We start from the raw sequence: 16883 nt of genomic DNA, 5'->3' as shown, positions 1-16883 counted from the left end.
TAGGGACATATTTACTAACAGCTTGCACCTGCACAAACCCTTTTTTGGTGTTTAAAACAACTGTCAGGATTTGAAAAGGCTTGGACATTATTTTTTTGCACCTAACCTTATTTCTGTCAGGACCACTATCGTCAAAGATGATTGACAATTAGCATATAGTTTTGATTGGTGGTATGGTTTTGTTCTGGGCAAGAACTCCCTGCGCATCCATGCAGCCTAGCATGAATAAGAGCAGGGAGAGCAGCAATAACCCCCCTATAGGGTAAACAGAACATAACCAATAATGTATTATCAATATTAAAATGTACTACATAATTCAGGAATTTAGTCTGATTCGAGGGGAATCAGAATACCAAATCCTGACTGACGGGAGGAGGAGCTGGGGATGGAGAAGGGTAATTAGCTCCGGAGAAACGCGATTGCTGCCGATAGTACTGAAGAAGCTTATATATGCATGTTGTGATAGACATCATATTCCTATAGGTCAGGGGTCTCAAACTCGTGTGGCCCCCTTCTTGATATCAAAGTTTAGTGTTAGTGCGGCCCACGCGTTGCTCTGAAAAGCACCTTTTTGCTGAGTCGTTGGGTCTGCAGCGCTTGCTGCCTCCTTTGTGTGTGTGTGTGTGTGTGTGTGTGAGAGAGAGAGAGAGAGAGAGTTGGCTCGCCCCTCCCTCGTGCAGTATAATTGGTTGACACCGCGTGATTGACAGGAACAGACGAACGAAGCTGATCAGACAGTTGAAACGAATGTGGTCTAACACTCAGCACGTCAATCTATCGCTTAATGCCGTTGCTGAGAGAGACTCTATTCTTTCCGGTGAAATCACAAAACAAAATGCAAACGTGTCCATTAGGGGTGTGCATTGGGACTGCCCTCACGATTCGATTACGATTCACCAGGTAACGAATTGATTCAATTCGATTCTACGATGCATTGCGATGCATCAAAATTCTACTGCACACAACAAGGCAAATTTTTAATCAGTCATGAGGCAATACAAGCAGTCAGATATTGAACAACAGATTTTATTGGCTGCTATGTGTGTATTATCACTCTCCTGTATCTTTGACATAAATGTCATTAAATAAAATAAAATTGAATGGTACAGGGTATTGGATATGGCATTTTCAAACCTGAAAAAGAAAACATAAATCACTGCTTTCAGTGCTTTGAATGAGAAATGTTTCTCTTCTCTGCTTTAGAACCATTTGAAATTAAATAGAGCAATAATAACAGCCAACTTTTTCCAGCAGTGAACATAAGTGTTTTAATTAATCAGTAATCTCCCTCCGCCTCAGCCATCTTGATTGTTGTTGTTGTTATGACCCCGGAAGTAATTGAAACTTCACAACTTTATTGTCCAACTCAAGGCCAGAAAATAAACGATGACATAATCGATTATGGCACTTAGCCGCATCGATGCCGAATCGTGCATGCCCCACATTGCGATGCATTACCGAATCGATTATTGTTGACACTGACACCACTAGTGTCCATGGTCTTATTATACAATCATTGATGAACATCTTTGATTTTAATGAAGAAAAACTATATGAGAGCGGATTAGAACCCGGAACCTCTGACACGGTTGACAAAAATTCTAGTTAGTCTAGTTCTGTTCAGCTGTATCTTGTTAATTATCTTGTTTCTATTCACTATTTAAGTTCCTCCCTGTTCATTCACTCCTTGTCTGGTCACAGTTATGTTAAGACAGTTATGTAAAGTGTATATGTTCCTGTGTGTATTACTTTTATTGAGAAAACCTTCACCAGTAAATTTTGTTTGTATAACAGATTTACCTGTCCTTGCCTTCCTGCCTGAGCGACTCGTTACACAAAAGTGTTGCGTTTATAATTTTGTTCAGTGTAATATGTAAAGAAATCTAGAAAAGATAATTTCATTGTGGCAGCCAGGATCATAAACTACATATGAAGTGGTACTTATTTGAAATAATGCCCTCAAGTCTATTATTACTGTTATTGGGACTGACAGGTCCATTAGCAAATTAGCATGTAATATAACCGATTCAAATACTTTCAAGGAATGATTTTGGTCACAAAGAAGTACCTAACAGTATCATGGTACAATTATAGTTTTTTTGGACAAGGAAAACAGTTTTAAAATGTTTGATGTGTAAAAATGAAGAGAAGCATAAAACATGGCTGTTACTAGAATACATTTTTTTTAATTAATCTAATCATTTTCAACCAGTCAAATTCAGTAAATGTAATGTTAATAGTGATACATTTAATAATTAATTCAATTATTAATATACATAATAAAATGAATATACATTCTCCGGCCACATTATAAGGTACATTTATTAGGTTGGACCCCCTTTTGCCTTCAGAACTGCCTTAATTCTTTGTGGCACAAATTCATCAAGGTGCTGGAAACCTTCCTCAGATATTTTGGTCCATATTGACATGATAGAATCACGCAGTTGCTGCAGATTTGTCGGCTGCACATCCATGATGCGAATCTCCCATTCCACCACATCCCAAATATGCTCTATTGGATTGATCTGGTGACTGTCGAGGCCATTTGAGTTTAGTGAACTCACTGTCATGTTCAAGAAACCAGTTTGAGATGATTTGAGCTTTGTGGCATGGTGCGTTATCCTGCTGGAAGTAGACATCAGAAGATGATACACTGTGGTCATAAATGGATGGACATGGTCAGGTCATCTGTGGGGATTAAACGATGCTCAATTGGTACCAAGGGTCCCAAAGTGTGCCAAGAAAATATTTCCCACACCATTACACCACAACCAGCCTGTTGATAAAAGGTAGAATGGATTCATGCTTTCATGTTGTTTATGCCAAATTCTGACCCTACCCCTTGAAACGTTGAAATCGAAACTCATCAGATCAGGCAACATTTTTCCAATCTTCTATTGCCTGATTTGGTGAGCCTGTGTGAATTGTAGCCTCAGTTTTCTGCTCTTTTAGCTGACAGGAGAGGCACCTAGATTGGTCTTCTGCTGCTGTTGCACTTCTGCTTCAAGGTTTGACATGTTGTGCGTTCAGAGACACTCTTCTGCAGACCTCGGGTGTAACCAGTGGTTACTGTTGCCTTTCTATCAGCTCGAGCCAATTTGGCAATTCTCCTCATAAACAAGGTATTTTCACCGGAACTGCCGCTCACTGGATATTTTCTCTTTTTCAGACCATTCTCTGTAAACCCTAGAGATGGTCGCGCATGAAAATCCCAGTAGATCAGCAGTTTCTGAAATACTCAGACCAGCCCATCTGGCACCAACAATCATGCCACGTTAAGTCCCTTAAATCACTTTTCTTCCCCATTCTAATGCGAAATCGTGTACTGAGTAGGTACTACATTTGAATTTGAATGTACTTCGCGACCGTTAAAAAAGTATGTTCTATAGTATGATTATGGGTGGTTTTGATGAAATTCGGATGTACTATCTGCCATGTAGTACTGCCATTCACAAATCCTCTCCCGTGGCCTCATGGGATAGTAAAGTGTCCATCGAATGCACACTTCAGAATCTCGGCGGGAGTAGTAGGTCATTCGTGTATTTTTCACTACATAATATATTCAATATGTCTGAATATATTATGTATTCAGACATTCTACTCTTTTGGCGTACTGTTTTTCGCATACTGTATTTTAGGGAAGTACTGTATTCGATTTCAGACGCAGTGCATGTCTACTTGCCTAAATGCTTGAACAGGTGTACCTAACAAAGTCATTTTATTAATGCATATAATGTATGTAATATTTTATTAATTATTACATTTATAAATATTAATATTAAATAGAATGTGTATATATATATATATATATATATATATATATATATATATATATATATATATATATATATATATATATATATATATATATATATATATATATATATATATATATATATATATATATATATATATATATATATATATATATATATATATATATACACACATTCTATTTAATATTAATATTTATATATTTAATATTTAATAATTTATAAATTTATAAATATTTATATATACATAATATATATTTGTAATATATATTTGATCAAAAGTAAATTATGATTTCCTGCTCAAGAAACATTTTTGTATTATTATCAATGTTGAAAACAGATGTGCTGCTTAATATAACTTGATCCCAAAACTTTTGTAGGCTCCGGTCATTCTCCAAAATATTCAGGGGTTTTAACGTCAAGCTGTTCGATTTAGCCTAATGACTTACATACTCAAAATCCAGTATGAAATCAAATTTAGTTAAGTTATCCAATTAATGCAAAATCTCTTGCCAATTCTTGCTAATCATCGCTTCAGGAAGTAGTTACATTAAGTGAACATGTCGACACAGACCCATGTTTCTCAGCAGCGCAAAGCTTCAATTTCATCCTTAAGTGAGTGCTGTTCCTCAACAGGAGGGAAAGAACATTCAGCCCTAAAATGATCAGCAATGAATAGAGGTTTCTATGGAAACTGTCAAAGGTCTTCAGCTTCAGCTTCAGTCCATAGTGTTTCTACCCATTGCATAGCAAACTAAGAGTTAACTTCACCTCCTTCGGGACGTATGTATTTAAAGCATGAGAGGGGAATCCATGACCTGTAAAAGATTTTCAAAATTCTTGCTAACAGTTTCATTATTTGTCTCTATCAATCGTTTACTGAATAACATCAAAAAGATGAAAAAAATGAAAATTGAACACAACAGGAGAAATTTGGATGAATGCTCCGGTCCTTTTTTCCATTCGGTAATGACAGTAATAGTGCCTGAATCTGAACTTGCAAAATAGTCAGATGATTAGCAGCTAAAAAAGCATGGAAATGAAAATCTTTGTACACATCCAAGCAAGCTCAGTTTTATACAGGACACGTTTATGTACATAAAAGAAAGCTATTTCCTCCAAATTATCGTACAATGGACCAACCAATTGAAACGTGATGTAAAGTGGTTGAAGTGCTAATCTGAAGTACTTTATTCAGAGAAGTACACAATATGCTCATATCCTCCAAATGATCTTGAGCTCTGACACATGTAACGAACTCGAGAAATATATATATATATTTATAATTAAAAAACTTTTAAACGGTGCTGTGTATTTACTCTGTTTTAAACTTTTGCCTCAAACATTTTAAAGTCATGTTTCTCACTCTTGTCTATTAAATAAATGAAAGTCAGAATTATATTTATTTATATATATCTAAATAAGCCATACAAAAAGCCATATTGGGACTTGAGTGAGCATTTTATAATAATGAGATATGTATACTTTTTTTCCTCATACAATTAAGAAGATTTTTCCAGTTTTGAATATACATACATAAATTGCATGAGAATAATATACTGCACATAAATGATATATAAACAATCCCTTATACCAATCAAGGGATAGTTCACCCAAAAATGAAAATTCAGTTTTTTAATTTACTCACCCTCAGGTTTGAAACAACCAGTTGGGTAGCCATTGACTTCCATAGTATTTTTTTTCTTCTTACTATACTATGAAAGTCAATGGCTACCGACAACTCTCTGGTTAACAACATTCTTCAAAATATCTTCTTTTGTGTTCGACAGAAGAAAGAATCTCTTACAGGTTTGGAACAACTTGAGAATGAGTAAATGACAGAACTTTTGGTTGAACTATCCCTTCAATATTCCTAAAAATGAGCTTTAATTTTTCCTTTTAGTTCAGTTGTGTAATGTGTGACATGCTTTCATGAGATTCACAAGCTTTAACCGTTATCGCCTTCAGTAACGGCTCTGTCACTGGCTGTTGTGTAGGTGGACATCATTCGGAAGAGGCTTCATAAAGACATCCTCCACAACCCCGTGGTCATTCTCAACTTCTGCCCAGACCTCCGCTCGACGACCTCTGATCTACGGAGCATCCAGGGGGAATTCATCTTCCTCATTGACCGCAGTGGAAGCATGAGCGGGGTCAACATCAATCGAGTTAAGGTAGAAGACTTCTGTTTCTGCGTTAAGCTAACTGTCCCCCTCATTCCCAGCACTCATTAACTTTTGAAGACATCCTAATTTATTCAATGGTTTAAAACCCCAAAGTGCTTTAGTCTTGATAATGACGATTAATGGAACAGGGTATTTATATACACACGGCAGCAGTGCTTATTTACCGAAGACACCCATCTTCATAAGTCTCGCCCTCAGTCGAATCGCCCCCTTGTGTGCATAATTTTCGATCTTATTGGATGGTTTTATGTATATTACAGGAGTGAACAGATTTGATAAATTCCCAAAGTAATAACGTTTTGTTTACTGTTACATTTTGCAAAGTTTAGCATGAGAGTTTTTCATGAGGTTCATAATTACAAAGAGGGCAGGGCAATATATTTAATATTTACAAAATATAATGACTTTTTCTGGAGAACTTTAATGAAGCAGCATTAGGGGCTTTGAGTATATTTTCAGTATTTTTTCATAGTTTCCTAAACTACTTGGTGGAATACCCACTTTTTGGCTTCTTGCTCACACCGCACAAACTGGGAACGATTTTAAGTATAGTCTTTTTGGGGGACTAAATTAACTCCTACTTCAGAGTAGGCTCTAACCCAGCACAATAGGAACTACTGTAAGTGTTCGCTGATTGGCCGAACGCATGCCATACGAAACAAAGGCACCCGCAATTTTTAAAAAGCGGCATAAACACAGTTTAAATATACTTACTCCAAGTGTTGGGGAAAGTTACTTTTAAAAGATTAGATTACAATATTGTGTTACTCCCTAAAAAAAGTAACTAATTGCATTACTTAGTTACTTTTTATGGAAAGTAATGCGTTATGTTAGCCTGGATGCCAGCCGAACTTAGCCCCGTCCACAACATTTGTGTTTGGGAAGTTCGGTCTGGACTTGATCCATTGTGGAGCAACTATGCCCGAACAGAAGCTGTTCGGACCAATCAAATTGTCAGGGCAGGCTTTAGACGAAGATGGACAGATGATAAACAGTGACGTAATCATCCACGTCACCAAAGAGCGTTTGGGTTGAATTTGTTCTAATCCTAAACGGAGAACTTGTTCGTATATGCATTCACCTTCACTATTTCTCTCAAAAATGATGATCGTGTCGGTAAGTACTCTGTGTATCCTTAAATAATTTTTTACAACACCTGCAAACATCGTTTACACTCACTTCTTCCAGCAGATAGGGTTGCCAAGTTTTCACAACAAAACCCGCCCAATTGCTACTCAAAACTAGCCCAAAACAAGCCCAATAGCTTTCCGGGCGGGTTCTCCGGAAAAAATGGCATTTGGGGGGTAAAATATGTGTTTTTTTGGCAGGGTTGCCTGAGTTCCTGGGTCTAAATATCACATAATTGGGGTCGCTTCAACCCGCGGACATGGAAAAACAGCCCGCGGTTTGGCATTACTGTGTGTAGTTGAGTTCTGTTGACATTTGACAACTAACGTTATGCGTCGCTCCGTTGCTCTGATTGGTTGTAGGTCTATCCAATTGAGGTCTTTCCTGGTTCGGTTGAAACACGCCCCATAATCACAGCCCAACGGAGCAGTATCAGACTCATATTCTGACTAGAATTGAGTATGACAACGTCAGGCTAGCATTATGTTACTTTTGCGTTACTTTCTCACCTGGGCTGGATTTGGTCGTTCGTTTTTTTTATCCATCCATCCATCCATCCATCTTCTTCCGCTTATCCGGGGCCGGGTCGCGGGGGCAGCAGTCTAAGCAGAGATGCCCAGACTTCCCTCTCCCTAGACACTTCCTCTAGCTCTTCCGGGGGGACACCGAGGCGTTCCAAGGCCAGCCGGGAGACATAGTCCCTCCAGCGTGTCCTCGGTCTTCCCCGGGGTCTCCTCCCGGTTGGACATGCCCGAAACACCTTCCCGGGAAGGCGTTCAGGAGGCATCCGGAACAGATGCCCGAGCCACCTCAGCTGTCCCCTCTCGATGTGGAGGAGCAGCGGCTCTACTCCGAGTTCCTCCCGAGTGACTGAGCTTCTCACCCTATCTCTAAGGGAGCGCCCAGCCACCCTGCGAAGAAAGCTCATTTCGGCCGCCTGCATCCGGGATCTTGTCCTTTCGGTCATGACCCAAAGCTCATGACCATAGGTGAGAGTAGGAACGTAGATTGACCGGTAAATCGAGAGCTTCGCCTTACGGCTTAGCTCTTTCTTCACCACGACAGACCGGTACATCGACCGCATTACTGCAGAAGCTGCACCGATCCGTCTGTCAATCTCCCGTTCCATCCTCCCCTCACTCGTGAACAAGACCCCTAGATACTTGAACTCCTCCACTTGGGGCAGGAACTCTCCACCAACCTGAAGTGGGCAAGCCACCCTTTTCCGACTGAGGACCATGGCCTCGGATTTGGAGGTGCTGATCCCCATCCCAGCCGCTTCACACTCGGCTGCAAACCGTCCCAGTGCATGCTGAAGGTCCTGGTTAGAAGGGGCCAACACGACAACGTCATCCGCAAAGAGCAGAGACGAAACCGTGTGGTCCCCAAACCTGACACCCTCCGGCCCTTGGCTGCGCCTAGAAATTCTGTCCATAAAAATTATGAACAGAACCGGCGACAAAGGGCAGCCCTGCCGGAGTCCAACATGCACCGGGAACAAGTCTGACTTACTGCCGGCAATGCGGACCAAACTCCTGCTTTGGTCATACAGGGACCGGACAGCCCTCAGCAAAGGACCCCGGACCCCATATTCCCCCAGCACCCTCCACAGGACGCCGCGAGGGACACAGTCGAATGCCTTCTCCAAATCCACAAAACAAATGTGGACTGGTTGGGCAAACTCCCATGAACCCTCCAGCACCCTGTAGAGGGTATAGAGCTGGTCCAGTGTTCCACGACCAGGACGAAAACCACACTGTTCCTCCTGAATCCGAGGTTCCACTATCGGCCGAATTCTCCTCTCCAGTACCCTGGCATAGACTTTCCCGGGGAGGCTGAGAAGTGTGATCCCCCTATAGTTGGAACACACCCTCCGGTCCCCCTTCTTAAAAAGAGGGACCACCACCCCGGTCTGCCATACCAGAGGCACTGTCCCCGACCGCCACGCGATGCTGCAGAGGCGTGTCAGCCAAGACAGCCCCACAACATCCAGAGACTTGAGGTACTCAGGGCGGATCTCATCCACCCCCGGTGCCTTGCCACCGAGGAGTTTCTTGACCACCTCGGTGACTTCAGCTTGGGTGATGGACGAGTCCTCCTCTGAGCCCCCAGCCTCTGCTTCCCCAATGGAAGACGTGACGGCGGGATTGAGGAGATCCTCGAAGTATTCCTTCCACCGTCCGACAACATCCCCAGTTGAGGTCAACAGCCGCCCATCGCCACTGTAAACAGCGTTGGTAGGGCACTGCTTCCCCCTCCTGAGGCGCCGGACGGTTTGCCAGAATCTCTTCGAGGCCAGCCGATAGTCCTTTTCCATGGCCTCACCGAACTCCTCCCAGGCCCGAGTTTTTGCCTCCACAACCACCCGGGCTGCAGTCCGTTTAGCCTGTCGGTACCTGTCAGCTGCCTCAGGAGTCCCACAAGCCAGCCAGGCCCGATAGGACTCCTTCTTCAGCTTGACGGCATCCCTTACTTCCGGTGTCCACCACCGGGTTCGGGGATTACCGCCTCGACAGGCACCGGAGACCTTGCGTCCACAGCTCCGAGCGGCCGCTTTGACAATGGAGGTGGAGAACATGGTCCACTCGGACTCAATATCTCCAGCCTCCCTCGGGATCTGGTCGAAGCTCTGCCGGAGGCAGGAGTTGAAGATCTCTCTGACAGGAGACTCGGCCAAACGTTCCCAGCAGACCCTCACAGTACGTTTGGGTCTACCGAGTCTATCCAGCTTCCTCCCCCGCCATCGGATCCAACTCACCACCAGGTGGTGATCAGTTGACAGCTCCGCCCCTCTCTTCACCCGAGTGTCCAAGACATACGGCCGCAGGTCAGATGAAACGACCACAAAGTCGATCATTGACCTACGACCTAGGGTGTCCTGGTGCCATGTGCACTGATGGACACCCTTATGCTTGAACATGGTGTTTGTTATGGACAAACTGTAACTAGCACAGAAGTCCAATAACTGAACACCACTCGGGTTCAGATCAGGGGGGCCGTTCCTCCCAATCACGCCCCTCCAGGTTTCACTGTCATTGCCCACGTGGGCATTGAAGTCCCCCAGTAGAACGACGGAGTCCCCAGTCGGAGCACTCTCCAGCACCCCTCCCAGGGACACCAAGAAGGTCGGGTACTCTGCACTGCTGTTCGGCCCGTAGGCACACACAACAGTGAGAGACCTATCCCCGAGCCGAAGCCGCAGGGAAACGACCCTCTCGTTCACCGGGGTAAACTCCAACACATGGCGGCAGAGCTGGGGGGCTATAAGCAAACCCACACCAGCCCGCCGCCTCTCACCATGGGCAACTCCAGAGTGGTGAAGAGTCCATCCCCTCTCGAGGAGTGTGGTTCCAGAGCCCAAGCCGTGCGTGGAGGTGATTCCGACTATCTCTAGTCGGAACCTCTCAACCTCACGCACAATCTCAGGCTCTTTCCCCGCCAGCGAGGTGACATTCCATGTCCCAAGAGCCAGATTCTGTGTCCAGGGATCGGGTCGTCTAGGCCTCCGCCTTCGACTGCCGCCCGATTCGCTTCGCACCGGCCCCTTATGGTCCCTCCCGTGAGTGGTGGGCCCACGGGAAGGTGTCCCCACGTCGCTCCTTTGGGCTGAGCCCGGCCGGACCCCGTGGGGGAAGGCCCGGCCACCAGGCGCTCGCATACGAGCCCCAACCCCAGGCCTGGCTCCAGGGTGGGGCCCCGGCTGCGCCATACCGGGCGACGTCACGGTCCTCGTTTTATTTGTCATCATAAGGGTTTTTGAACTGCTCTTAGTCTGACCCGTCACCTAGGACCTGTTTGCCTTGGGAGACCCTACCAGGGGCATATAGCCCCGGACAACATAGCTCCTAGGGTCATTCGGGTACTCAAACCCCTCCACCACGTTAAGGTGGCAGTTCATGGAGGAGCGTTTTTTTTTATAACAAGAAAAATAAAAACAAAACAAAAGTTCTATTTTTGGCAAATGTAAAGGCCCTTTCACACCAAAAGTGAAATGACTCAGGAGAAGAAAGTTACTCACTCTTACTTCAGCAAAAAAATTCAACACAATTGTGATGTTTAACTAAAGTAATTTTTGCATATTAGGACGGTTGAATTGGATCGTTGAAGGTCAACAGCAAAGACATTGGTTAATAAAGTGAGATTAAATACATAAAGTATATTTGTGTTATTTAACATTTAATTATTGCAGTTTGCATTTCACTGTTTTTACTCAGTTACCCCTAACTTACTCCACGTACTAACTGCACAAACATGGAAAACAGCGATAGATGGACCTATGCCGAAGTCCAGACACTTCTCAACCTTTGTGCTATTGAGTTCTTTACGTTGTTGAAGTCGCTGGCTGCCGGCTTACATCCCTACTGGTGGTGCGGATGCAACCTGGAAAATGGCTGTAGGGGAATTTTGTTCTTGGAAAACCTCCCTGGTGCCTAGTTCCTCCTGAACCTGTGTGGAAGCCCCTATTATATATATTGCAGTACTTTTTAATCCATCAAGTGTTTTATCAAATATGATGTGAGTGTTAAGACCGAGAGAAGGGTCCCTGATTTAAACTTCTCTAAGTAAAAACATGGCGGTAGAGTGAAGTGAATCAGTTCAATTGGTTTCATTGAATCAGTTGAAAACTTAAGTGATTCCATTGTATCTTCTTTCTAAAATGTTCACTCTCTAGTTCAAGTCCCTATATGGCTTTCTTATGGTTCATGCATAGATAAATTTGAACAAATATAATTCTGCCTTGTGTTTATTTAGTGAAAAAGTGTGAGAAACATCACGTGATTTTTAACATTTGCATTTAAAACTTTATTTTAAATTAAAATATTTTTAAGTTTTAACATATCTTTCAAAGGTCTGGGGGTCAGGCTTCTGTTTTTTTGAAAGAAATTAATACTTTTAATACTTTAAGTGTTTTCAACATTGATAATAATAATACATGTTTCTTGAGCATCAAACCATCATATTAGAATGATTTCTGAAGGATCATGTGATGCTGAAGACTGGAGTAATGATGCTGAAAATCCAGCTTTGCATCACAGGAATAAATAATAAACAAAAAGCCATATTGGGATTTTTTAGAATGAGCGAACATTTTAGAATGAGATATATATTTCATTTTCCAAAAGGCTTTTTTACTGTTTTGGCTCTTATTGAAATAAAGCAGTTTTACTGAACATCATGTGGCTCTGTAGTTTGAGCAGCCTGTTGAAGGGGCTTTGTAATGAAATAACCAGCTTGTTGCATTGAATAGCTCAAGCAGCTACGATAATTGAACTTGGTAAGTCTCCATGCTGTGATGCTGTGATTGGATATTTTGTGTGCTGTGAATGAGTGTGTGCTCGTGTCCTCTGTTAGCGGGGCTCTGCAGCGTGACGCACGAGGCAGCGATGACTCACTGTGGTTTTGATTGAGGATGCTCCCCTTCTGACCACAGACACCAAACTGCTCTAATGCAAAGGTTCAGGTCACGCTAGTGGTAATATCCATCACAGAATATCCTTGACCCTGAAGAAGACTTACTCCATGCTGAAATGTCATATTTCCATTGTGGTAAGGTGCAGGAGGACAGCAGCAGAATTATCCAGTAAGCTGAATGGAAAATATTTTAAAAGACTAAAAAGTTTTTAATGTTGTTTATATGTCTATGTGGAGTTTTTAATATACTTTTAGACAAACTGTGTGCAAATCCATGAGTCAACACCATTGCTGCATTTTCACTTTAAAAGACGCAGTTTGAAATCGCCAGTCTCTTACGTCACAAACCTTGTAAATCACGTCAATGTGCCGACGGGCTTTAGCATATCATTAAAGGGATAGTTCACCCTGAAATTAAAATAAAGCCATCTTTTACTCACCCTGCTGTTGTTCCAGTGCCCTGTGTCCTTCTATCTTTTCCGGACCTCATAAGCAGAAATTTAAAAATAGTCCTGCACGTGCTCCTCCTTATAATGGCAGTGAATAGCGACCAGGCTAAAACATCACAAAATGATACAAAAGTATCACGCAATGATACAGTGAGATGCGTGCCATATATGGAAAGTGTTCAGGAGGTTTTGCGAGAAAGAAAGCATATTATTCAGCCAAAATACTGAGCTCGGACGTTAATCTGAGCGCGTTCCTATGAGTGCGTGCGAACTGTCAGCAAACATTACAAATTTTCTCATCAACTCATGAATGGAGACAGAGGCTTTCAAGCTTCAAAAAAGATGCAAAAACACCATAAAAATTATCATAAAAGTAAATACGAAGATGTGCTAAATTTCAATTCTTCTGAGTTCATACAATAGCTTTGTGTGAGGATCAAACTGAAAGTATGTCCTTATTTAGTGATTTGAACTCAAGAATTGAATCTCCAATTCATGAATTAATCATTCAGACCGGTTTTGTGAACTGGATATATAATGTGTATGTATATAATTATAATAATTTGATAATTCAATAAGATTTAAATAGACGTATTTTGCATATATATAAATATATATATATAATATTTTGAAAATATATACACATTTTTATAAGTAATGCAAAAAAAATCTATGTTATTGTTTATATCAATTGTTATATACATATATATATATATATATATATATATATATATATATATATATATATATATATATATATATATATATATATATATATATATATATATATATATATATATATATATATATATATATATATATATATTTTACCTGTCCTTTTCATTCCCATCCAATCTTCCTCCTGTTCCTCCTATCTGATCTCCATTTAATCTGCCTATCTTCCATCCTCATTCACGTTGACCTCCTCATGTTGTGTGTGTTCACAGGATGCAATGGTCGTGATTCTGAAAAGTCTTTTCCCAGCATGCTTATTCAACATAGTGGGCTTCGGATCCAAGTTCAAAACGCTGTTTGCCACCAGTCAGAGCTACAATGAGGTAGGTCACCCACAGGGACCCGCAGTCAGATTACTCATTGCCTCTATCACTGCCCTCATTAGATCTGCAGTTACACTGAGTTGCTCAAGATGATCAATGTTTGTGTTTTCTACCGGGATCCAGTGGCAAAGGTCTGGGTTTATATAATGCATTTCTATTCAACTTTCTTATTGGTTTCATAATGCATAAAAACACTGCTTATTCAGTAGTCTCTGTGGCACATAGTTGTTGTTTTCCTTTAATTTAATAAAAATGTACTGTGGATAATTGCAACAAATGTCAGTGTTGGGCAGAAGGTGCTCTCCATTCCTCTTCTTTCAAAGTATCTGACAGAAGTTGACACCATTATTACTAAAAGTTTGTTAAGATTTATTTCCTACTCAAGCAAGGTGGTATTTGACTGGTCAAGCTTATGCAATAGTAGCAGACTAGGAGTGGACAACAACATGCCCAGTGCATTATGGGTGTTATAAGTTTGGTAAAAGTGTTTTCTCTAGTCAGGTAGCAGAGATTAAATCACCTTTCTAGCACAGAGGCAGCCAAGTTTTATTGAAAGCCCATTTCGCCAGTGGCGAATTGCAAACCTCATTTATTTCACAGGAGAGCTTGGCGTTGGCTTACGAACACGTGAAGAAAATCCGGGCTGACATGGGCGGCACAAACATACTGGCTCCTCTCAACTGGATCCTACGGCAGCCCATGCAGAAAGGTCATCCTCGCCTGCTCTTCCTCCTGACCGACGGAGCCGTCAGTAACACGGGGAAGGTTATTGAGTTGCTCCGCAGCCACGCCAGGTTCACCAGGTCAGTGTTTGCTAGGGTTGCAAACTTTCCAGAAATTTTGGGGAAATTACATTATATTTAATATATAAGTTTATATTATATTGTAATATATTACTTGTGTATATTACATATAAGTAATATATTATATAACTTATATATACATTTTCAAAAAATTATGACAGTATTTCTTCTTGGCAACTAACCAACTTTTTTTTAAGTTTAAGTTTTTCATCTAATATTTATATTTTCTTTAAAATATTGCAATTTTTACTAATTTTAATTTTAGTTAAAAATAATTACACTGGTTCTGAACTTGTGTTATGAAGTGGGTTGAATATGGAAGGCGGTCTGGCTGAAGCTAGATATTTTACTTTATGTGTTAAATATGGATATTTTTCTTACAAAAACCCATCAATTCACTTCAGAAGGCCTTTATTAACCCCCCCGGAGCCGTATGGAGTACGTTTATTATGGATGAATACACTTTTTTGGTTTGCCATTTACTGCCATTATAAAGCTTGGATTAGCCAAGACATTTTTTAGTATAACTCTGATTGTATTCGTCTGAAAGAAGAATGTCATACACACCTAGGATGGCTTGAGGGTGAGTAAATCATGGGCTAATTTTCATTTTTGGGTGAACTAACCCTTTAATGAAAGTAAATGGGGTCCAATGTTGTTTGTGCAGGAAAATGAACGTCATACAGGTTTGGAACAACATGAGTGAATGATGACAGAATAATCATTTTTGGGTGAGCTAGCTTTGTATAGATCATAATAGATCATATTGAATAGCATATAGTATCATTACTTGGAATATAGTGCTCAGGTCATACAGACATTATATGGTGTGCTAACCATCCCCTGGTCACAATATGTTTTAATTTGTGGAAAAGATCAAATATCCTAAAGTACCCTATTTTATTTTCCACAGATGAAAGTTGTATGCTTTTGGAATGATTTGCTGATTAAATGACTGATGATTAAAATGTGTAATTTTTGGGTGAACTAATCCTTTAATATCATAGGTTCAAGGATACAGAGCTGCAGAACTATTCAGGTAATAAGATCATAATCAGATCAGCACAGACGCTAGCAATGTCTCTCTGTTTAATCCTTTTAAATCCGCACTAGCCGTAACACTGCTGGTATTCACAGGCTTTGTTTCCGCACTTCGTTGCTTCCTAGAGGCTTCCATCTCCCACCTCCAGTCAGCTTGTCACATGCCATGATGTTCACCTGAGACACACTTTTCTTTTCTTCCTCGTCCTCCTAGAGAAGATGCAAATATAGCTTTCTTTCAAAAGAATGGAAGAAACCGTAGGCTTTAACAGCCGTTCCTGCAGTACAATAGACACAAGCTGGGGTCGGACACAAAGACGATGGCTGGGAAATGACACTGCATTGTAATTTACTGCCTTCAACAGCTCTTGCCGTCCACTGACGATCGAGAACAATCGCAAATGTGTCTTACTGCACTCCATTTCTCTGCTGTGGGGACACGACTCAGCTTTCTTTGCTTGTTAGGGAAGAATGTTTCTCAGTAAACTGATCAGACGCTGCGAGCGCCAGTCCACACTTTAGCAATTGGACAGATGTGTTCCCTGTTAGTGCGTTGAGCAAACAGTGCATCTTGTATCTCGCACGCAGTGAGCCACAGATGTCGCTGCCTACGCTGAAGTCACTCATCTTCAAATATTACTGTTTGCCTTCAGATACTGTGCATTAGATCTGGTGGGTTTCACAGACCCCAGTGAGGCTGAAATCTAAAGATTAGAGGAATTTCAAATAGAACATACACCGATCAGGCGTAACATTATGACTAATACTGTGATGGTCCTGCTTTTTCTACCAAAACAGCCCTAACCCGTCGAGGCATGGACTCCACTAGACCTCTGAAGGTGTGCTGTGGTATCTGGCACCAAGATGTTAGCAGCAGATTCTTTAAGTCCTGTAAGTTGTGAGGTGGGGTGCCATGTGTTCCCCAGGTAAGCGACGCACACGCACCCGGCCGGCCATCTACTTGATTTAAAAGAAAACGTGATTCATCAGACCAGGCCACCTTCATCCATTGCTCCGTGGTTCAGTTCTGATG

At 41.5% G+C, this 16883-nt stretch overlaps 1 protein-coding gene across 1 annotated transcript in view; it reads left to right on the top strand.

The window, feature by feature from the left end:
* vwa5b1 (von Willebrand factor A domain containing 5B1) overlaps nucleotides 1-16883 on the top strand; it is a gene marked incomplete at both ends in the record, with an annotated part of 55239 nt that overhangs the window by 11019 nt on the left and 27337 nt on the right. The window contains 3 exons of the mRNA XM_079802025.1: nucleotides 5771-5947; nucleotides 13896-14006; nucleotides 14607-14809. Coding sequence (XP_079658151.1) covers nucleotides 5771-5947; nucleotides 13896-14006; nucleotides 14607-14809 — 491 coding nt within the window. The remainder of the gene's footprint in view (nucleotides 1-5770; nucleotides 5948-13895; nucleotides 14007-14606; nucleotides 14810-16883) is intronic.

Source organism: Gobio gobio (assembly GCF_949357685.1).
Source record: "Gobio gobio genome assembly, chromosome: 21".
Taxonomy (NCBI): Eukaryota; Metazoa; Chordata; class Actinopteri; order Cypriniformes; family Gobionidae; genus Gobio; species Gobio gobio.
This window is presented reverse-complemented; position numbering and strand designations above follow the sequence as displayed.